Below are 23,729 nucleotides of genomic sequence, written 5' to 3'. Positions count from 1 at the left end.
GTTAAGAAAAAATCAGGCAAGTGGAGATTATTGCAAGATTTGCGGAAGGTTAATGAAACTATGGAACTTATGGTGGGGGGGGGATTACAACCTGGCTTACCTACCCCAGCTGCCATTCCAAGAAATACATATAAAATTATTATAGATTTAAGATTGTTTTTATACTATTCCTTTGCATCCTGATGACTGTAAAGGTTTGCATTTAGCGTCCCTGTTTGTAATTTTAAAGAACCAATGAAGCGCTATCATTGGAAAGTTTTGCCTCAAGGCTAATAGCCCTACCTTGTGTCAAAAATTTGTTGCTGCTTCAATACAAGAGGTTAAGATCTCATATCCCTCTGTGTATATTGTTCATTTTATGGATGATATTTTATTGGCTGATCCTTCTGAAGGGGTTTTACTACAAGCCTTTGCTCTTATACAGCAAGCTTTAAAATCTTGGGGGTTAGTTGTTGCTCCAGAAAAGATTCAAAGGCAGCATCCTTTGCAATATTTGGGGCATCAGTTATATCCTAAACAGATTGTAGCACAAAAAAATCCAAATAAGAAAAGATAATCTATCTACTTTAAATGATTTTCAAAAGTTATTAGGAGATATTAATTGGCTAAGACCTCATCTTAAGCTTACCATAAGAGAACTTAAACCTCTGTTTGATACCCTCAAGGGGGATGCAAATCCTAATTCCCCTCAACAGTTAACTGATGAGGGACGGATAGCTTTGCAGAAGGTGGAGGAAGCTATTAGCCAACAGCAGATACATTATATAGACCATGATCATTTTTTGGCTGCTTGCATCCTTGCTACAACTCACTCACCCACAGCAATCCTTTGGCAAAAGGGACCATTAATGTGGATTCACCTTTCTTCATCTCCAAGCAAAGTTTTAACACCCTATTATGAAACTGTAGCTTTGTTAATACAGAATTGTAGAATAGAATCAAGAAAATATTTTGGAAAAGAACCTGATGAAATATTTATTCCTTATTCCAAACAGCAGTTTTTATTCCTTATTCCAAACAGCAGTTTTTATTCCTTATTCCAAACAGCAGTTAAATTGGTTATTGCAGAATACTGATATTTGGCCTATTGCATGTGCAAACTTTTCAGGCAAAATTGATAATCATTATCCAAAAGACAAGTTGTTACAGTTTTCCTCTATGTATGCTTTTGTATTTCCTATAAATTTACGCATGTAGCCCATAAAAAGTGTGCTTACTGTGTTTACAGATGGCTCACCTAATGGGAAGGCAGCATATGTGATTGGATCACATGTTCATTCTCTTTGAGTTCCCTCCTGCTTCAGCACAAATAATTGAACTATGTGCTGTAGCTGTTGTTTTTGAAATGCTGAAAAAACAAGCTTTTAATTTGTATACTGATAGCCAATATATAGTTCATGGTTTACAATTACTTGAAATTGTTCCTTTTTTAGATACTGTTAATTCTCAAATTTTGCAATTACTTATGCAAATACAACTTAATTTAAGAGAGCGTACAGTTCCTTATTTTGTAGGACATCTAAGAGCTCATAATGGACTGCCCAGACCCCTTAGTGAGGGCAATGCCACAGCAGATTTGTATACCAGGAAGGTTATAGGCCTTACACAGGACAGTTAGCCAAGCAATCTCATTCTCTACATCATCAAAATAGTAATAGCTTGAGACAACAACTTGGTATTTCTAGGGAATGTGCATGTCAAATTGTAAAGACTTGTCCTGAATGTCCTCAATTTCTTCCTGCACCACATAATGGTATTAATCCTCGAGGACTTATACCTAATCAATTATGGCAGATGGATGTTACTCATATTTCTGACTTTGGAAAATTAAAATATGTACATGTGACTATTGACACTTTTTCAGGCTTTCTAGTTGCAACTGCTTTAACAGGAGAAGCAACTAAAAATGTAATTAATCATTGCCTGCGTTGTTTTTCTATACTGGGTGTTCCCAAACAGATTAAAACAGACAATGGAGCCGGGAGTTGGTGGCGCACGCCTTTAATCCCAGCACTTGGGAGGCAGAGACAGGCGGATTTCTGAGTTCGAGGCCAGCCTGGTCTACAGAGTGAGTTCCAGGACAGCCAGGGCTACACAGAGAAACCCTGTCTCGAAAAACCAAAAAAAAAAAAACAACAGACAATGGAACTGCGTATTGCAGGTGAGCATTTGAGAGTTTAATACAATTTAATACTACCCATATTACTGGGATCCCCTATAATCCTCAAGGACAAGGTATTGTGGAACGAGCTCACAGAACTTTAAAACAATACCTTCATAAAATAAAAAGTGGGGAGTTATACCCCCATTCACCACAAAATTATTTAAATCATGCTCTTTTTACTCTAAGTTTTTTAAATTTGGATGTTCATGGATGTTCAGCTGCTGAGCGTTTTTGGCATCCTCATACTTTCACTTCAGTAAAGTGGAAGGATCCTATGACAGGCCAATGGCATGGACCCGACCCTGTACTCATATGGGGACCAGGTTACGTTTGTGTTTTTCACAGAAAGAAAATGTAGCCTGGTGGCTGCCAGAAAGGCTGGTGTGACAGATGGATCAACCCCATCTTCCTGCTGATACCCCTACTGATGAAGATGATTCCTGCACACAGTGAAGTCCACTGGGCCTATGTTCCTGACCCACCACTGATACATCCAGCAGTGTGGTCCAGACCGGAGATTCTCGTGACCAGTAATAATACTCAACTTCTTGGGTCTTCCTGGACAGGGGAGACAATTTATAATAAGACTGTGACTTTCAATGCATTCGGTGATGGGATTCCTGTTTGCTTTGTAAAGAATAGTACTAATGATGGATGTGTTTCAGTGTTTCTTCAAACTTGGAAGAAAAAGGTTTCACAAACTGTTACTCAAGGTATAGAGATGGGCATGCCCAAATACTATATGGGACTTGCCCCTGATCCTCATGAGCTGCAACCTTGTGGATCAGTACCCACAGAGAACGTGGGACAGGACCTTGACAAGGTCATTAGTTGGACAGAATGTTTTACTCAACCCCCAATGTGGTTTAATGTTTCTAGTAAAATGTGAATTATTGATTGGGCAGGGAATCAATCAAACATTGAGCAAAAGGAGATGTCCGTAGGCCTTTGGCAATCAGAAGCAGGCCATTTCCAAAACGGCGTATCTGGGAGTTAGCAGAAGCTCTCTATGAAGTCACATTGGCTATAGATAGATAACATTGGGACAGGATCTGGACTGACAACAAGTGTTAGCGCTTGTGTTAAAGCTCCTAATCTTTTATTAATTGGTCATGTTAAAATTACTTTCATCTCTTCTACTGTATTCAAGAGGATTTAGATAGACGTTTGGAACAACGGATTGATGCTCTTTATGATACTGTTCATATTATTGGAAGGAGGTTCAGAGTTTAAATGTAAGAGCCATCTCGAGGCCCATGCCAAATACCAATGGATTTGTGTTACTGCTAAAATTTACAATGACAGCCACTATAATTGGGAAAAGATTCAGAGACACTTGCAGGATATTTGGCATAATTCTAACACCTCATTGGATGTTTTAGCCTTGCACACTGAGATTGTGAATTTAAAGAATGTTTCTCCACTGAGCTTTGATCCAGCAGATACTGCTGATAAAATTATTCATGGCCTGATGTCAGTGTTTCCATCTTGGTCAAGCTTCAAGAATGGCATATTTAGCTTGATCATGCTAGCCCTTTTTGTCCTGGGAATACTTTTATTCCTGCTCACCATGTTAAAGCTTGTCTTTAACCACATCAACATGCTGGCAGCTAAAGTGCATGGCTTGAAACTAAGAATGGACCCCCAAATTTAACAGGCTGGCAAGCCAATGACAGGCAACCTTCTGAAGCGCCTTACCAAGCTAAGCAGAAGTGCATTGCTTTTGATGATGTATATTCAATGATGGCTAAGGGGGGGTGGGGTTGCTGTCAGAATGACCTAAGATAGGCTCAGTCTATAATATAGGCTCTGTTAAATAATATAAAGGGAAGACATGTGGAGAGCCTTTGGGGCTGCTTGGCAGGAATCTGACACTGGCCAAGGATAAGGAAGTGAGCTTTAGACAAGAATCTGACTTTGGGCCATGACAAGGAAGTAAGTTCAGGCAGGAGTCTATTTTTAGGCTAAAACAGAGAAGTAAATTCAGTCAGGAATCCAAGTCTTAGGCTAAAACAAAGAAGTAGGCCTCAGGCATGAATATGACTGTGGGCTAGGACAGGGAAATAGGCTCAGATACTTTGTCATCCTGATGAGCCCTTAGAAACAGCGATCATGGGGGTGATCACGGGACTCTGTATATTGCCTTGTTTGTTCCTTGACTGTTTGTTTTTATTGTATTGTTGGTTCCTCAACCTAGAACTGACCTAAATACCTGCATGTAATTAAAAGGGTTTAAAAGAAAAGTTGAATTAAATAAACCTGCCTTCAGCCTCAGAACTGGCTGGGGTCATGCTACAATTTTGTCTGCTACAATTTTGTCTAATCGTCTCTTTTCTTTTAATCCTCACTCCTGCGCTGGAGAACCAGTTGACTAACTCAGCAGGCTTCGTCAGTTCCCACTTACTACCTATTACAAAGGGTGGGATCCCTCTGGGTTTCAAATGTACATCTTAGAAAAATTTTCTTTCTCTCAAATGTCTTAATCTTATTCCCTACATCTTGTCAAGTCCAGGCACATCCAGAACAGCTCCAGAGAAGCAACCTCCAGATGCTCCATCTCCTGTCACACACACAGCTGCTTCTACTGGACCTGTTCCTTCTGATCTATCCTCAGATGACTCCATAGACCCTGGACAGGAGGAAACAGCTAACTCTCCTAAGACCAGACAAACATCCCCCATACCCATTTTTCTAGGTTCCCCCTAGAGACATGTTGCCCCCAATGCCACCAGGAAGTAGCCAGATTTCACGACAACCCTATTCCTGCTTCGCCGTCACCTCTTTCTTGGTTTTGTTTTTGTTTTTGTTTTTTTGTTTTGTTTTGTTTTGTTTTTCAAAGCCGTCACCTCTTTCTAATTTTTCTTTTTTAATTAAACCAAAATGGGGGAACATATTCTGTCTAAACTCTACCTCCACAGTTACTTGGCAACAGCCAGGTATGCCTTTCCCCACAGTTACCTGGCAACAGCCAGGTAGGCGTGCCCACTATAAAAGGGGCTGCTTGCCTCCTCCTCTCTCTTGCTCTCTCGCTCCCTTGCTCTCCTGCTTTCTTGCCTCCAGCTTCTCTCTGTCCCCTCACCCCTTCTCCCTTCCCTTCCCCCTCTCTCCACTTGGTCATGGCCGGCTTCCTCCACTTCTATCTCTCTCCCTACCTTCCTGGCTCCCCTCCCCATGCCCTGAATAAACTCCATTCTATGCTATACCGGTGTGTGGCTGGTCTCTCGGGGAAGAGATGCCTCGGCATGGGCCCGCTGAGACATCCCCTTCCCCCATACCTCTCCACACACCCACAGAACATACTCTTTATCTCTTTACAAACACAACAGTCCTTAGGCCCCCCCCCCCCCCAGCAAAGGTTTCTGTACCCCAGGATCAGTAGAAAAACCCCTGCCAGCCCAGTGTGCAGGGTCACCCAGGCTAGACAACACATGGGCTCAGGCTCCCTTTTGAATAGTGTTAGAATCCTGAGCAAACATAGCCCACGAGGGAGAGGGCTGCAAACCGGTCTGCACCTGGCCTGAAGCTTGCGCACGGTCTCTTCATCCTGCCGGGCCTGCCTCTCGTCCTCAAGGGCCTCCTGCAGCTTTAAGTACATGGCTTCCAGCTCCCGGACGCGCTGCAGATACTGCTCCAGCTCGGAGGACTTCTGGGCAACCTGCTCCTCCATCTGCTGTCTGATCTGGAGGAATGACAGGATGGTGGTCTTGCTTAAATTGGGGTGACCTCGTCCCCAGGGCAAGGATCCACTGCAGCTCTGCCTCTCAGCTAAGGATGCAGGAAATGGGAGTATACACTCAACATCCACTGTAGGAGCCCAAGAAAATAAACTGCAACCTCAACGCCACACTCCCGTTCTGTATGTGCTATCCTTTCTACTCTAGATTTTTGTTTAAGTCAAGAAAAAAAGTGTAATTTCTCTTTAAATTCTTTTCTATTTTACAGCCAAAAACCTCTTTTCCAAATCTTAAGGAAGAGTGAGCCTTTGTCCAGGCTGAGCAGCCTGTGAGCTGCAGTCCCACCATCTCTACTTCCTTCCCCATCTCTGGGGCATCAGTATACTTAACAAGTGCATGGCTTTCCCCTCCGGACTGAAGAGCATTTAATCCTTGTTTCATGAAATACAAAGACAGGGCTGGGGTACAGCTTACTGGTAGTGTTTACTTCAGATGTGTGAGTCATGGGGTTCAATGCCCAGTACCTGATGCTCTATCTCACATGTTAGTGTGCTTCTCTGCAGCTTATCAGTTATGTCACTAACATTAGCTCCCTATGTTCTTGTGAGAGTCCTGAGAGCTCACAGAATGACCTGTGCAGGGAGCACACACCAATCACAATCATACTAGTGCTCAGATAGACAGCAGGGAGGGAGGGCAGCTGGACATCTTCAGATACGTCGCATGCGCCTTCCTGAACACAAACAGGAATCTGGCCTCTAAGCAGCAAGTGACTAAGGGCAGCACCAGACTGTGTTCAGGCACGGGCCCAGCACAGCAGCACTCCATGAGAGATGTGTGCTCCAGCAACCAGCGAGCTCCACAAAGCAACTGGACCTTGGCGTGGTTAGAACAGCAACCGGAGCTCAGAGGTCTGTGTTCACTCTGCTCATTACGGAGGAGAAATGCTGTGGGTTTAGACTTACTCTCCCACAGCTACTCACCGTCCACGCCATGAGCCTTTGAGAATGTAAAGGATCCTGGTTGCCCCAGGATGACAGGGACACCTCAAAGCAAATGAAGACATGTAACCATACTAACTAAGCCTTTATCACCCCATTGCATACAATTCTGCTTAGGGGTGTGGAGAACAAGGAGCCCATGCTTTTGCTCTACCTCTGGTACACAGAGATGCTTAATAAAGGATAATGCACACACACACACAACTCCCCAGCAGCCATCACAAAGCACAGCAGAGCCAGGATGAGGCAGCCTGAGCCAGGCCTTCCTGAGCTCCGTGGTTCTCAGACTTACCAGCTTCTCCCTCTCCAGCTCTGTGCTGAACCTGGTCTGTAGCTCTACCTGAGTCTGCAGGCGTTTCTTTTCCTCGTCTGCGGCACGAGATGCTGCTTCCTCCAGTTTCTAATCAGTCAGAAACCCATCCCCAGAAAAGCAAAATGGTTACAGTGGAAGAGAAAGTCTTGCTTAAGCATAGAACAAAACCATACATTCAATAAAAATGAAATAAAAGCTGTGAGACACACTGGAATTCCGTCCAGTCTGCTCAGTCAGCATATAAAACAACTCAGGTATGAATGACTTGATTCTAAACATTATACATCGAGAATCTGAGGTGGCCACTGAATCATAATCATTTGCAACTATGCTCACACAGTCTGACCTAGTTCTGGAGCTTTCTATACAGTGCTGTCTCCTACCACACTAGTCCCTACATCTGTTATCTGAGCTCAGCTTCCAGGGAGGTGACACAGGGAGCTTCCCCAACCCCCATCCCCACTCATCCTCAACGTGCTCTGAGAACAACTGGTTTAAAAACAAAACAAAACATATTAAAGCTTGCAGACTATCCTAGCATATCAAGGCTGTAGCTGGGCAGTAGAGGGCTTGCCCAGCCCGTACAAGGCCCCAAAATAGATCCCACCCACCCTCATAGGAAAAAAGCAAAACATAAACAAACAAACAAATACACAGAAAGAAAAAAAACAGCAACAAAAGATAATCAATTGGATCTTAGAACACAAAGACATTTCAGGCACTCCCTCCCCTCCCCCAGGCAAGAAGGAAGTGCCACTCTTGGCAGATGAAAGCTGAGACAAGGGCGCCCTCTGTCCTCTGCTCACAACCCAGGCTACAGTAAAGGGAGGAGCAGCTGCTGGATTTTGACCTAGAAACTACCCCAGTGTGGGGTCAAGGAGCACTGGCAGGCAGAGAAGCAGGTCTGATCACCCTGGTCTCAACTCATTTGGGCAAAAGCTCCACAGGGGAAGAAGGAAATAGAGGCGACAGCAGGCTGTGCCCTCTGCTCTTAAAGCAGGACTGTGAATGGCTCCAAGTATGTGCTGCTGCCTCCACCCACGCTCATAGAACTTGCCATCCTCCTGCATCAGCCTTCCAAGTGCTGGGGTTATAGGTCCATGCTATCACACACCTAGCCTTCCAGGGAAGTTTTGCTCAAGGAGAAAAGCAGGCTCCACAATGCTCTCACCAAACATAACTTTGTTATGTGAGGCGTTCAAACAAGATTTGAGCAGTGATTAAGAGCAGTCCCACTGGGAGGGAAAACAACCAGATTAGTTGAGCCTGACAGAAGCAGGAAGGTCTGGCTAGGCAGAGCCCTCTTTAAGGCTAGCCTTGAGAGGACATGGGTCTGAACTTAACCTCAGACTGTGAGGCTAAGCACTACAGAAAACACATCAAACATCCAGGAATGAGTGAACTCTAGCAGTCAGTCAGGTGACAGCAATGAAAGTAACAGTAACAGGGAGGAGAGGAGAGCCGTGCGGAGGGTCATTCCAGGCCGTGGCTGCCTGAGGAGCAGACCGAAGGCCTCGAGGGTCCAGGAAATAGTCCAGCCAAGTCACTAAGTAAATAACCACACAATGACAAGCTTCGGGTAGGGGCGTTAGGATCAGTATCCAGAGTTCCCACACTACCTTATCTTCTAAAACATCCAGTTTTCAACTAAAAAAAAGTATGAGAAACAGGAAAGTGTAACCCCTCTGTAGGAAGTCAACAGGCTCTGACTTTGAAGCAGCCCAGGAGGGAGGCATATCTACACAGCCATTGCAGTAAATATACTATAAAGAATGACAGGAAGTCATGATTAAAGGCATAATGGAAGGAATAACAATACCCCATCAAGTGGAGAAAGCATATCAATAAAGACGCTAATTTAAAAGAACCAAATTTAGATTGCTGAACTGTAATGTTCAAGAACTGACTGAAAAGCCCTCTAGAGGACAGTGTAGAGCACAAGAGGACAGTGTGTATAGCATCAGGAAGCCAGGACGTGGTATGCTGGAGCACACCTATGATTCCTGAACTTGGAAGCTGGAAGCAGGAAGATCAGAAGTTCAAGGCCAACTCCCAAGAAGAGAGTTGAAGGCTAGCCTGGGCTACAAGATCTTATTTCAAAAAATAATCAACTAGAGGGGCTTACAATCTATTTGGGCTACAAGACTTGCTCTAAAGAGACACACAGAAAGTATACAGTCAGAAGACAGTAAAACAAGAAAAACAAACAGCTCCAGAGAATCCGGATACTGTTAAACACAATATTCTATTCAACAGCATATGGAACAGGTAAGAGGGGAGGAAAAATACTTGAAGAAATACATTGAAAATTTACTCAACATAATGACAAAACTTGGTCCACATTTTATAAATTCTAAACAGGTAAAAAACAAAGGCAGTGCCAGACATGGTGGCCTCACCTTTAATCCTAGGCAGAGGCAAGCCAATCTCTGAGTTAGAGGCCAGCCTGGTCTACATAGCAAGCTTTGGGCCAGCCAGAGTTGCATATTGAGGCCCTGCCTTAAAAAACAAGGACAGCAGCAGCCGCACCACCACAGTAAAACCACAAAAAGACGTTGAGAGCAGCGAGATATAAGGACCTCCAGCAAACACCACAGCGAGTTAGTTCCCCTCAGAAACACATGACGAGTCACAGTCAAAATACAGTTTATAAGCTGAAACGCGCCATATCTGGCTGCAGCAGGTAACTGCCAAGCCTCCTGCAGCAGAGTGAACAGCACTGTCCAAGACTGAGGTTCTTCCATCAGCCCAGCCTTCCTACTCGGGCTCAGCTTCTTCTTCTGTGTGTGTACCCCACAGAGCTGTCAGAGCACGTGTGAACATACATGACAACGGTTCACGTCTAAGCCCTTTGGCACCATCTCCAAGGGGGACAGCGTAGAGCTTTACCCTTATAAACACAGCTTGCTAGCCCCAGGGCTGGACACTTCCTGAGAACTCAGCTCACCAAATCGTTCCTAACTTAGTGTGCATGAAGCAAAGCTCCCGAGGCTGTGTGTGGCTTTGGGTACTATGTGGGCCAGCGTTTCCCTTGCTCTGCCCCACGCTCACCTTCCTCACGCTCTCCAGCTCCTGCTGCTTGTTTTCATTGGCGGCTTGGAGTTCCTTCATCTGCCGCTCCAGCTCCTCCTGCTCTGCCAGCAGCTTCCTTCGGAGCTCCTTCCGACGCTGCCGGGCTTCCTTGTGCGGTGGGGGGCTGCCCAGCTTCAACAGATGGATGGTGGAATGGATGGCTATAAGGAACGGAGAAAGAAAGGATTTATAGTCTGTACATCTAAACTGGAATGTAGATAGCACCAGTCGGAGTGAGATGCTGCCAGTGAGCAGACGCTCTGCCTGAGCGCATCAGCTTCTCCAGGTCCCACATGAGAAATATGTGCATTACAGTCTTTTCTGAGTCCAGGTCCACAGCTGGGCACCTGTGCTTACAGACACTTCACTGGAAACACACTACACACTACAGGGCATGCACACACACATATGCACACAAACACATACACACACCTTTTTTTTTTTTTTTTTTTAAAGACAGAGCTTCACTAGATAGCCCAGTTTGGTGTGTCCTCAAACTCACAGCCCATGGTAACCCTGTCTGTGATTACCAAGGGCTGATACCACATATCTGGCCCTTTCCTACTCACCAAAATGCTTTTAAAAAAAAAAAAAAGACTCAGCACAAGATGACTCAGCACATAAAGACACTAGCTGTAGAGGCCTGGACCAGTTTAATCCTTGGGACCCATACATGAGACATGGTATGTATGCCCTTACACACATACCATGAACACACATACACATAACAACAGTTTTTAAAAGCCAAATAAAATTAAGACATACTAAGGGCAGAGAATCAAAGTTCTAAGCATCTGATTGCAATCTATTACACTGATTCTGCCCTCAGCTATGTCTATGAAGCCACTTCCCTCCCTATAAGTGAATACATATCACAGTAGTCACCATTTATTAAAAATCTATATAGAGCACAACACGAAGGACTTCATAAGACACATATATTGCAGATGAACACTGTTTACATACATACATTTCATATAAAATCTTATTTCTTTTCTGTTTTTTTATTTATCTTATGTATATGAGTAGTTTGCCTGCATATATGTATGTGTGCAATGTGTGTATCTGATCCCCGAGAAGGTAGAGGAAAGGTGTCAGGTCCCCGGGACTGGAGTTATGGATGACTGTGAACTATTAGGTAGATACAGAACATCTAAACCTGGTCATTTAGAGGAGCAGCCAGTGCTCTTACTCCCTGAGCCATCTCTCTGGGCCCTTTTCTGATTTGATTCTGTAACTGAAGTTGGCCTGAAACCTATTATGTAGTGCAGAACTGGCTTTGAACGACAGCAACCTACTGCCTCTGCCTCCTGGGTGGTGGGGTCTCTTGGTATTTTCAACCACTTAAATTTAATTTCTCAGTTAACTAATACCTATTGTTTAAATTCAAGAAGCATGAACAGACACTCGGGAGAGTTTCTTCCCATTCTTATCCTCCAAGCTCTGGGTTTCCTGTCCACCAGCGACTACTGCTAACAGTCTCTCGTGTGTCGTCTCCGGAGGCACTGGCTACATCATCTACTTCCTTTCAAATGCTAACACATGCTCTCTCCTCCAGTTACTGGTTTCTTGAGTTACAAAACCACTCCATAAACTCCTCTTCTGTCTTGTGCATGACCAAAATCTCAACATCCACTAACGTTTTCCATACGCCTAAAGGAAAATTCCATATACTTTCAAGAATTAGGGCAGTAAGACCTAAAATATAGTTTTGTCCCCACAAAGTCAGAATACAAATAAATTGGCCAAAAAAATTATTTAAAGGGAACTTGTGTTTCCTCGGTTTTCTTTCACATGTGGCAATAGCCACGACATAAGGAAACAAACTGTGCCAGTGTCTTAGGCAAGGTTTGAAAACACAAAGTTGGAGCACTCATGGTTTTGGTTTTTTGTTATTTGTTTTGGTTTCTCCCCTCCCCTACCCCGGCAGGGTCTAAAGTAGCACAGGCTGGAGTGGCTATCCATGTAGAGAACTCCTCCTGCTCTTCTCTGTCTACCTCCTACGTGCTGGGATTCAAAGCCTGGGCCATGCCCATCTTCTGCTCCCTGTTGTGGAAAATATAATTAAAAAAAAAGGGCCTACCCTGAATCCATTCTTGTTTCTTCTTCTTATCGGAGGCACTGATTTCAAAGGTCTTATCAAAGCATTTTATTAGAAAAAGACATTTCTTTCCATCTTTGTCAGGCAGAGACTAAAACAGAAACCGTGATTAATTCTTTAAAATTTTATTCTTTTTTGTTTGTGTTAGATTATTTAAAAAGCAGCTGAGGGGAGAGAAAAGAAAGAAAGAAAGAGACTTGGTCTGACCTTAGGTGGGACCATGTTTATTCATGGCAAGGTGGCATCTTTGTCACCCACATATGTGGATGCCAAAATATCCAGAAGAAGATAGGATGTGGCCTCCTGTAGGGGTGGCAATGACTTCCATAGTCCTCAAGGAAGCTGGGAAGTGTAGTCCATCAGCAGGAAACTACCATTTTGTTTATGGAGACAGGGTCTCACAACGTAGACTAGGAGGATCTTGAACTCACGACCCTTCAGCCCCAGCCTCCTAAATGCTGGGATTACAGGCATGTGTCACACCACACCTGGCTTAGTTTTCTTCTTACGTATTTCAATTAATTTCCTAACTATATAAATCTAACTGAAACTCAATGCCAATGAAAACACCTACAAATGCAAATGTCTAATTACTAATGCTGTCCCCCAGGCAGCCTCATGTGTGGTTACAATGTCCCCTGACTGAGATGCCACATCTACACAAGAAGAACTACAACACCCAGAGAGGACAAGAGGAGCCCCATGATCTTCGCTTGCACTCTAGTAATTGAGTGTGTCCCCTGCAGGAACCCTAGAAGGGACACCCACATAACAGTTATAGGAGACCACTGACTGCTATGGCTTTTTCTTATACCTGAGTTGTTACTGCTGGTGCCCTGTGGTTCTTGACCTCTATCTTTATGAGTAAAATGGCAGAGCTTATGAAAATCCTGTAGGTCTCATTTAGCTGAGTGTGAGCAAACCACAAAGTATTAATATAGCTTTACACCATGTCTATAGTTGGAGTGTGAATTCCCATATTTTACATGTTATTCAACAATACCGAGATACTAGTGATGGCTAATTTACAAATCAAATCTAAAAAACAAAAAGTAATTGTTTTGAGACAAGGTCTTACCATGTAACCCTGGCAAAATAGAGCAGGCAATCCTCCAGCCTCCTGATTGCTGGGATTACAAATACGTGTCACCCTGCCCTCACAAAATGTATGTTCTTGAGGATTTTACATCGCTATGGAATGACAGCTATAAAATAGACCACTTAAGACAGGCATGGAGGCTCACACTTGCAATCTTAGTGCTGTGTAGAAAGAGGGACAAGGAGGAAGAGTCCAAGGCTATAGCAAGTTTAGAGCCACTCAGACGAGATGAGAGCCCATCCTCATAAACAAACACATCCTGTCTTTAAAATAAAATGAGGTGTAGCAGCACATGCCTGTACTCCCTAGGCCTGAGGTAGAAGACGTAGGAAGATAAGGAATTCACAGCCATCCTTGACTACATGGTGACTGCAGGCTACATGAAACTCTACCTTACCAAAATGATCAATTTTCTTCTATTTGCTTTATTTTAAAAGCTCCGGATCTTTAGTCTATTGATTACTTCCAAAATCATCTTACCGCATTTTTTTTGCCTTTTAAATGACTTGATTTTATTCAATGATTCCTTAAATACAAATCTCTCAGATTTAATCCTTATACTTCGTTCACAAGCATAAGACAGAAAATAATTCATATTAGGTACACATTTTTTCAGCTGTCTTTCATTTTTAGTTTAGAAGTCACAGTGACTATACTTTATTTTGAAATGTCCACTTGGGGACTATTTGAAGGTTCAGTCTGTAAGAGTGAGACTGGGAAAGCCCATGGACAGCAGGAGGCAGCAGAGGGCAAGCATGCAGAGAGGCCACACCCACTCACCTCCACACAGCAGTTTTCATCCAACAGGATGTCTCCTTTCTTATCTTTCAGATCCTCGCTCACATAGTAGGAAATTATGTTGGGTTTTAATACAAACCAGCGCTCGGTCCAGTTTTTCCGTTTGTGGCCTTTCTTCATCATGTAGCCCTATGACAGATGTGTAAGAGCTGACAATCCTTTCTTTGATTGTCTTATTTACTCTATTATCTGACACCTGGACCAAAATATACAAATGTGTCAATGGTTCTCACCTGTGTGGACAATGGACTGGAGTCTCTGAGAATCTGTGATCCAGAGACATGATCCCCAGTGAAATCCACACGACCACACACAAAGGTTTACAAGTAAATTTAGACATTTCAGAGTCTCTGCAAGTGACATACAGATAACAGAACCTTTGGTATTAATAAATAGTGAATTTTCCTACAGTGCCTTACCTTTTAAGACATTTATTGAAATATTTATAGGTAAACAGAAATGTTTGGGATGCACAGCAAAGGGAGACATGAAGGCGTGTGGACAATAGCACACACACCCTTGTACTATCAGATTCCTATACAAGTTACGCCTTAATTAATGCTTACTGATGGAAAAAGAACAAGGACAATAATAATCACCTACTGAACAAAGAAAGTGCTAAGTTTGGAAAACTGAAGCAGATTATTTGATATAATGATGTAAGTTTCTTGAAAGACAAACATATATGCAGCTGATGCCGTCCCAGCAGGCATACTGAGGCCAGCCTGGTCTCTACGGTGAGTTCCAGGCCAGCCAGAACTAGGGTGAGAGCCTGTCTCAAGAGAGACAGATGTTCTATTTAGTAAGCATTTCGTTTCCTACATGTATATCAGACAGTTGGGTGCTTAGTTAAGACAGTCGTTAAGATAAATACAACTTTGCTATATGACAGTACCACTTTCTAAAGGTAAAGGTTATTTTTCTAACTCTATAAAAATATTGGAAAATCATGAAGTATTTTATAAAAATATACAAAAAATTAAGTAAAATTCACCAAAATCATACACTCCGGAGGTGACCACTGGATACACATTAGTGAGCATCCGTCTACATCTCTCTACACATGTTTTTTTTTTTTTTTTTTTGAGACAGGGTTTCTCTGTATAGCCCTGGCTGTCCTGGAACTCACTCTGTAGACCAGGCTGGCCTTGAACTCAGAAATTCGCCTGCCTCTGCCTCCCAAGTGCTGGGATTAAAGGCGTGCGCCACCACTGCCCACCCTCTCTACACATGTGTCACGTTACAAGAGCCCACTGTTCTATGGCCTGTTGTTTCCACTGACAATATACCATGGGCATCTTTCCACATTAGTGGGTACAGGATTACATATTATGTGAGTGTACTTTTTAAAACTTATTTGGAAACTTGAACAGCCCCTTTAAAAATAGTAACTTCTCTTTCTTCAGAGACTTGAAGTTCTTGTCCTATAGATCTTTCACCCCAAGATATTTTATATTATTTGTGACTATTGTAAAGGGCATCATTTCCCTAATTTCTTTCTCAGCCTGTTTATCCTTTGAGCAGAGGAAGGCTACTGATTTGTTTGAGTTGATTTTATAACCAGCCACTTTGCTGAAGTTGTTTCTCAGGTTTAGGAGTTCTCTGGTGGAAGTTTTGGGGTCACTTAAGTATACTATCATATCATCTTCAAATAGTGAAATTTTGACTTCTTCCTTTCCTATTTATATCCCTTTGACTTCCTTTTGTTGTCTAATTGCTCTGGCTAGGACTTCCAGTACTATACTGAATAGGTAGGGGGAGAGTGGGCAACCTTGTTTAGTCCCTGATCTTCTTAGTGGGATTGCTTCAAGTTTCTCTCCATTTAGCTTGATGTTGACTACTGGTTTGCTGTATATTACTTTTACTATGTTTAGGTAGGGGCCTTGAATCCTGATCTTTCCAAGACTTTTAACATGAAGGGATGTTGAATTTTGTCAAATGCTTTCTCAGCATCCAGTGAGATGATCATGTGGTTTTTTTCTTTGAGTTTGTTTATATAGTGGATTACATTGATGGATTTCCAAATATTGAACCAACCCTGCATTCCTGGGATAAAGCCTACTTGATCATGATGGATGATTGTTTTGATGTTTTCTTGGATTCGGTTTTTTGAGAATTTTATTGAATATTTTTGCATCAATATTCATAAGGGAGATTGGTCTGAAGTTCTCTTTCTTTGTTGGGTCTTTGTGAAGTTTAGGTATGAGCGTGATTATAGCTTCTTAGAACGAATTGGGTAGGGTTCCTTCTGTTTCTATTATGTGGAATAGTTTGAAGAGAATTGTTATTAGGTCTTCCTTGAAGGCCTGATAGAATTCTGCACTAAAACCATCTGGTCTTGGGCTTTTTTTGGTGGGGAGACTGTTAATGACTGCTGCTATTTCTTTAGGGGTTATGGGACTGTTTGATGGTTTATTTGCTCCTGATTGAATTTTGGTACCTGGTATCTGTCTAGAAAATTGTCCATTTCATTCAGAGTTTCCAATTTTGTTGAATATAGACCTTTGTAGTAGGATCTGATGATTTTTTTAATTTCCTCAGTTTCTGTTATGTCTCCCTTTTCAGTTCTGATTTTATTAATTTGGATACTCTCTCTGTGCCCTCTGGTTAGTCTGGCTAAGGGTTTGTCTATCTTGTTGATTTTCTCAAAGAACCAGCTCCTGGTTTTTTGAAGAAAATCTCAGAAGATGGAAAGATCTCCCATGCTCGTGGATTGGCAGGATTAATTTAGTAAAAATGGCCATCCTGCCAAAAGCAATCTACAGATTCAACGCAATCCCCATCAAAATTCCAAATCAATTCTTCATAGAGATAGAAAGAGCAATTTGCAAATTCATTTGGAGTAACAAAAAACCCAGGATAGGGAGAACTATTCTCCACAATAAAAGAACTTCTGGGCAACCAACAGATTGGGAAAAGATCTTTACCAATCCTACATCCGATAGAGGAATAATATCCAATATATACAAAGAACTCAAGAAACTAGACTCTAGACAACCAAATAACCCTGTTAAAAAATGGGGTATAGAGCTAAACAAAGAATTCTCAACTGAGGAAACTTGAATGGCCAAGAAGCATCTAAAGAAATGTTCAACATCCTTAGTCATCAGGGAAATGCAAATCAAAACAACCCTGAGATTCCACCTCATACTAGTCAGAATGGCTAAGATCAAAAACTCAAGTGATAGTAGATGCTGGCGAGGGTGTGGAGAAAGAGGAACACTCCTCCATTGTTGGTGGATTGCAAGATGGTGCAACCACTCTGGAAATCAGTCTGGCAGTTCCTCAGAAATTTAGACATAGCATTACCTGAGGACCCAGCTATACCACTCCTGGGCATATACCCAGAAGATGCTCCAACATATAACAAAGATATATGCTCCACTATGTTCATAGCAGACTTATTTATAATAGCCAGAAGCTAGAAAGAACCCAGAGGAATGGATACAAAAAATGTGGTACATTTACACAATGGAGTATTACTCAGCTATTAAAAACAATGAATTTGAGAAATTCTTAAGTAAATGGATAGAACTAGAAAAATATCATCCTGAGTGAGGTAACACAATCACAAAAGAACACACATGGTATTCACTTACTGATAAGTGGATATTAGCCCAAAAGCTTGAAATAGCCAAGATTCAACTCATAGACCAGATGAAGCTCATGAAGAAGGAAGACCAAGTGTGGGTGCTTCAGTCCTTCTTAGAAGGAGTAACAAAATACTCAAGGGAGCAAATATGGAGACAAAGTGTAGGACAGAAACTGAAGGAGGGGTCATCTGGAGACCATTTCACCTGGGTACCCATCCCATGTGCAGTCACCAAAGGTAGACGCTGATGTGGATGTCAGGAAGTGCATGCTGACAAGAGCCTGATATAGCTGTCTCCTTAGAGGTGTGCCAGAGTCTGACATATTCAGAGGCAGATGCTCACAGCTAACCATTGATCTGATCAAGGGGTTCCCAATGGAGGAGTTAGAAAGAAGACTGAAGGAGCTGAAAGGGTTTGTGGCCCCATGAAGAGAGCAACAATACCAACCAACCAGAGCTCACAGGGTCTAAACCACCAGCCTGGGAGCATATGACTCCAGCTGTATATGTGGGAGTTGAGATCCTTGGTCCCATGAAGGCTGGACACCGAGTGTGGGGGAATTCCAGGGTTGGGGAGGTGGGAGTGGGGGGGTAGATGGGGGCACATCCTCATAGAAGCAGGAGGAGGGGGGAGAGAATAAGGGGTTCCTGGGGGGGGGTATGGGGTAAGGGGATAACATCTGAAATGTATATATAATATCCAATAAAAAATAATAAAATAAAAAATTTTAAAAAAATAGTAACTTCTCAATTCTTAACTGTACTTCAAAACTATGACAGTAATTCTTTAAAACAAGAGCCTAGGACTAGATACAGCTCAACTGTGAAGCACTTGTCTAGAATGCAGAATACATTGGTTTAATCCTCAATATTCCAGCCAGGTGGGGTAAATCCTGAAAGTCTAATAACAGAGAAAATAGAAAACTTTATATTTGTTCTAAATCATTTAAAGAGTGTAAGTGACTTACGAAGAGGGAAGGAAGCTATATGGTTTCAAATATCAGATTCTAAAGATGAGGGAGATAGTGTTATGGGCCTCTTACCTGTTTCAACACATCTAAAATAAGCTCACTGAAGACCTCATTAATGGCCATAGACACCGTCTGACGATCCATGCCCTTGCTAAACTGTCCATTCCCAATTAGCTCAATAAGCTCCCAGGCAGAAAGGCCATCTTTATTGTCATCAAAGTTTATTTTGTAATGTTCAAATTGTTCTTGTTGCCAACCTCCTCCCATAGCTTCTGTAAGTTTCTTAAGCAGGTATTCAATCTGTAGGGGAAAAAAGATAGGAAGAGGAAAAAAGATAATGGGAAAGATGATTAAAGTCAAGGAGAGGCTAAACACAACATAACAAGTTTTTTAAAAGAAAGAAAGAAGGGAAGAAGGGGATAGAAGGAGGGAGGGAGGGAGGGAGGGAGGGAGGGAGGGAGGGAGGGAAGGAAGAAGCAAGCAAGCAAACAGTAAGAGTCTTTTGGTAGTAGGAGGATCAAAACCATCCTCAGTTAGATAGTGAATTCGAGACCAGCCTGGGCTACATGAGTCTGCTTACTCTGCATTCAGGTAATAAAAGATAAATAAGCAATCGTCCAAGGTGGTGTTAATATGTTAACATGTTAATATGTATACATAGACATTCTAACTCTCTAAGGGTGCCCAGAACAAGGCACTGAACTGCTGAGTGTGACTTAGCTCATCAAGGGAATACTATGAGGAAGCTGTGTGTGTGTGTGTGTGTGTGTGTGTGTGTGTGTGTGTGTGCGCGCGCGCGCGTGCGCATGCGTGCACGCACAGGATGAAGAACTACAGTGGGTTGTTTGACAGGATACTGTAGCCCATGCCAGACAGGAGACAGCCTTTGCTTAGCCACCATAGTGAGGCCAAGCCACCACCTTCCAGCTCCAGGTGACCTTTTGTTTACAACTCAGATTCTCAATTCAATTCTCAAAACAGCTTCCCAAGTTCTTCTGGAACCTTCCTACAATGGTACCTCTCAAGCCCTGGGAGGCTGACATCCAGCCCCAGCACCAACAAGCCATCACTCCCAGCAACTGTGTCTTTCCTGTTGACTTAGGACACAAATATACACTATAACCATGGAGCAGAAGGACCTTTTGACTGTGCTGGCTGAAGAGACACATTCTCACTCCACTATTCAAGTAAACTAAATGAGTCACATGTGTGCCAGGGCTGCTTTACAGAAGAGCCTGTACCAATTCTAAGGCTCATTCAGTTCAGGAAGCAGCCTGCTTCCTCCTTCCAAGCAGATTTCACTAAAAATAACAAAGAAGAAACTTCAAGCTGAATGTGATTTTTCTAGATCTTTGGCTTGAATTTTTATTCTGTCAAAAGTTCTCTCTGTTATTAAAGGAGTAACCTACACTTTACCTCACTTAAGATCTCTTTAAAACCATTTCAAGTTTGAGTTTTCACTGCAGCAAGGCACTTCTTCCAAATAAGTGTGTGACAGACTCATCCTGTTTTGTTCTTGGTTCTATGGGAAGTGACACCAGTAAAAACTATACTTTATACTTTACATGCATACATTTCCAGGAATATGACCAGAAGAAAATGTGGAACCAACTCAAAAAGGGCTCACCACCTCTCTACAAATGTGCCAATAGACACACCTTGACTTTACTATGTAATTTAAATATTTACTTAACATTCTTGACATTCATTCTGGGTGATGGAAATGTAGTCAAATGAATACTGTAGATGCATTATTCACACAACTGCCGCTGTCAGACAATGATATTGGCTGAAGTAGAGAAAAAAAACTTGACTTCACTGGGTATGGTACAGCATATCAATGATCTCAGTGCTTGGGGGTGGAAACAGGAGAATACCCACAAGTTTGAGGCCAGCCTGGGCTTCACTGTGAAATCATGTCTCAAAAGCAAAACAAGTAACAGCAAAAAACGTAAACTTAAAACACAAGAGATCACTATGATAAATGGATTACTAGAAACAAAAATTATGCAGGAATGGTGGAACAGCAGCACACCTTTAATTTAACCCAGCACTTGGGAGGCAGAGGCAGGTGGATCTCTGTGAGTTCAAAGCCAGCTGTCTACAGAGTGAGTTCCAGGCCAGCCCAAACAAAGGAGTAAGTGTGTGTGTGTGTGTGTGTGTGCAAGACAAATACATTCTATTTAGAATCTATGTAATGAGCAGTAAGCTTCTCATATGAACATGACACACTCTGAACTTGTAAGACTTTAAAATTCCCAACAGACAAGTTAAACCACAAAGACATTGCATTTTAATTTTTTTTTTTGTTTGTTTTGTTTTTCGAGACAGGGTTTCTCTGTGTAGCCCTGGCTGTCCTGGAACTCACTCTGTAAACCAGGCTAGCCTCAAACTCAGAAATCCACCTGCCTCTGCCTCTCAAGTGCTGGGATTAAATGTGTGCGCCACCACCGCCCGGCAAATTTTATTTTTTTTTAAATGTATGTTTTTATGTTACATTTTCTAAAACTCTGCATTTCAAAAACAGTTCAAATATATAGTTTTTATGTTGTTAAATATTTAGAAAGGAAACAAAATTTAATAGGCTCTATTTTCCACAACCTAGTGTGACCCTGAGGTTGCAGCACTTGGTGACAGTGCAGAGGGCTTACTGAAGCCCAGTGTGCCAAAGCCATGGGCAACCCTCGAGAGACTGCCTCAGCACCTGAACAATTCCATATTCATCTGCTCCAGTGATGCCATCTCTACCCCGCAGGAATACTCCTGTCCAAAGGATAATCTGTAAGTCTAACTCTATGTCTACTTCTGTTAGTAGAAACAGACCTCGTCATGTAAGCCAGGCAGGCCTCAATCTCTTGATCCTCCTGCCTCAAGCTTCCCTGGTACTGGAACTGAAGCACATGTTCCTAATCCTGAGAGGAATTCTCCATCTGAGAGGAGACGCAGAGACACTCAAGGATGCAAAGCACAGAGGAAGCCCACAGGAGACATGACAAGGTCTGCTGCACCAAAGAGAGGTCACTCTTCTCCCAAACAGGATTGACATGATTGAAGGAGGACAAAATTTTCATGTTAGCCTGCAATGATAAAGGTAAGCACTCAGGATCCCAGGTTGGGCTCTGGGCTGCAGCAAAGACAGCATCAGGCCCATCAACGCCCACGTGGGTCCTGTTGCATCTCAGGATCATCAAGAAGCTGACCACAGTGGTGTCTCTGTAATAATAAAGTCCTCAAATCGAGAAAGCACTTACTATGTCTACAATAAAGTAAGCATGTATCCTTGCTACTTAACTGTTAATTCTGAAAGTAAGACAAGTGGCTTGCAGGTCTACCACTGATATTTTAGTAACAGAAAAATCAAAAATGTCAAGGATAAGAGACTCATCCACTTCTAGTTCCAACACACATATAAACTTGGAATTCTGAGTGTAGCTGCAAAATATCTTCAAAGACTATATTGGAAGGCCAGGTATGGTAGCACACACCTTTAGACCCAGCACTCAGGAAGGCAAGGGCAGGCAGAGCTCTGTGAGTTTGAGGACAGCCTGGTCTACATAGTCAGTTCCAAAATAGCCAGGGCTCTGTAGAGAGACCGTCAAAAAAAAAAAAAAAAAAAAAGACCATGTGAGAAATCTTACATGGGGCTGGAGAGACGGCTCAGCAGCTATGACAACTGCCCACACCCACCTGGTGGCACACAACTTTCTATAACTCCAGTTCAAGGAATGCAACGCCCTCTTCTGACCTCTAAGGCTACTAGCACCAGGCACACATATGATGCACAGACATACATGCAAACAGAACACAGATGCACGTTAGTAGTAGTAACAGCAGCAGCAGCAGCAGGAGGAATACAATTCTTTCCTAAGAAAAAAATAACATGTGCATAGCCTGAGCAGCAGCCATGTCTGTTGAAGGCCTTTCAGGCCACCATTACTCCCTCTGAATCATGCTGGGCAGGGCTCTAGGACACTGCTCTCCATGTCCTCTTTAACAGTCATAGACACTTCATACTTAGACAGGATCATATTTAGCACCAAGATAGTGTCCCTCCTACCCTAGAGAAACTGCTCTCCTTTGCTACCAATGGCTACCGGCTGTTAAATCCAGAGGGCCCTTCTTACCACTATCTGATTTTTCTGCAATTTACATTCTCATGTGCCTTCCCTTATCTCACGGCCTACACAGTTCTGCTTCCTTTACCAAATCTACTTCCTCCTGCTGCTATGGAAACAGCTCCAAGGTTCTCCTTGGCTCACAACTCCTACTATGGTCACTTCCTCCCTGCCTAACCCACTCCTATGGTTTCTCCACGTCTCTCTCCAGCCTTGACTTCTCACAAGTTCTAGCTGTATATTTCCACAAGGATACTCTACCTACAACACTAAACATGCCACACCCATTATCATGACCCATTTAGTGAGCATGTATGATAGGTTCAGGCACTGCATCAAGTGTTCCACATACCATCAACATTTTAGCCTCACAGGGTACATTGTAGAAAACAGCTATCTCCGTTCTAAAGGTGGGGAGACACAGATTGCAAGATTACTTTGTTACTCTGAAGAAGTGGTAAAGTCCGGTTTCAAAATCAGTCTGTTTCAAAGACCATGCTTTATAAAAAAACATTGCGCTACCTCTAGGTGCCCAGGACTGAAATGTGCCTGTACTTCCTCACAACCAGGCACTATCAACATGAGTAGACAAGGAACAAGAGAATACAAATTTAATCTGCTGGTTATGGCCTTATCTAATGCAGACCAGTTATCCGTGTTCTGCAGAAGACTCAGACCCAAAAGTTTAGCCGCAGGACTCAATAACATCATAATCATGATTTCATGAATGTAGCTACCTCATATAGGAAATTGTCAGCTTGACTCAGAAAGACCCATGTCTGGTCAAATCTCTCCTGCGTGTCTGGTTTCCAGAAAACTGCATAAGAAC

General features: G+C 42.7%; 1 protein-coding gene across 1 annotated transcript in view; it reads right to left on the bottom strand.

The window, feature by feature from the left end:
* The window catches only part of Swap70 (switching B cell complex subunit SWAP70), a 73,881-nt gene that overhangs the window by 14,933 nt on the left and 35,219 nt on the right, over positions 1-23,729 (bottom strand). Inside the window, exons 4-9 of the mRNA XM_028767997.1 lie at positions 18,858-19,085; positions 14,205-14,351; positions 12,308-12,416; positions 10,204-10,385; positions 7,132-7,239; positions 5,677-5,843 (exon numbers count right to left, since the gene is read on the bottom strand). Coding sequence (XP_028623830.1) covers positions 5,677-5,843; positions 7,132-7,239; positions 10,204-10,385; positions 12,308-12,416; positions 14,205-14,351; positions 18,858-19,085 — 941 coding nt within the window. The remainder of the gene's footprint in view (positions 1-5,676; positions 5,844-7,131; positions 7,240-10,203; positions 10,386-12,307; positions 12,417-14,204; positions 14,352-18,857; positions 19,086-23,729) is intronic.

This window comes from Grammomys surdaster, unplaced genomic scaffold, assembly GCF_004785775.1.
Source record: "Grammomys surdaster isolate TR1022 unplaced genomic scaffold, NIH_TR_1.0 184, whole genome shotgun sequence".
NCBI classification, from domain to species: Eukaryota; Metazoa; Chordata; class Mammalia; order Rodentia; family Muridae; genus Grammomys; species Grammomys surdaster.
This window is presented reverse-complemented; position numbering and strand designations above follow the sequence as displayed.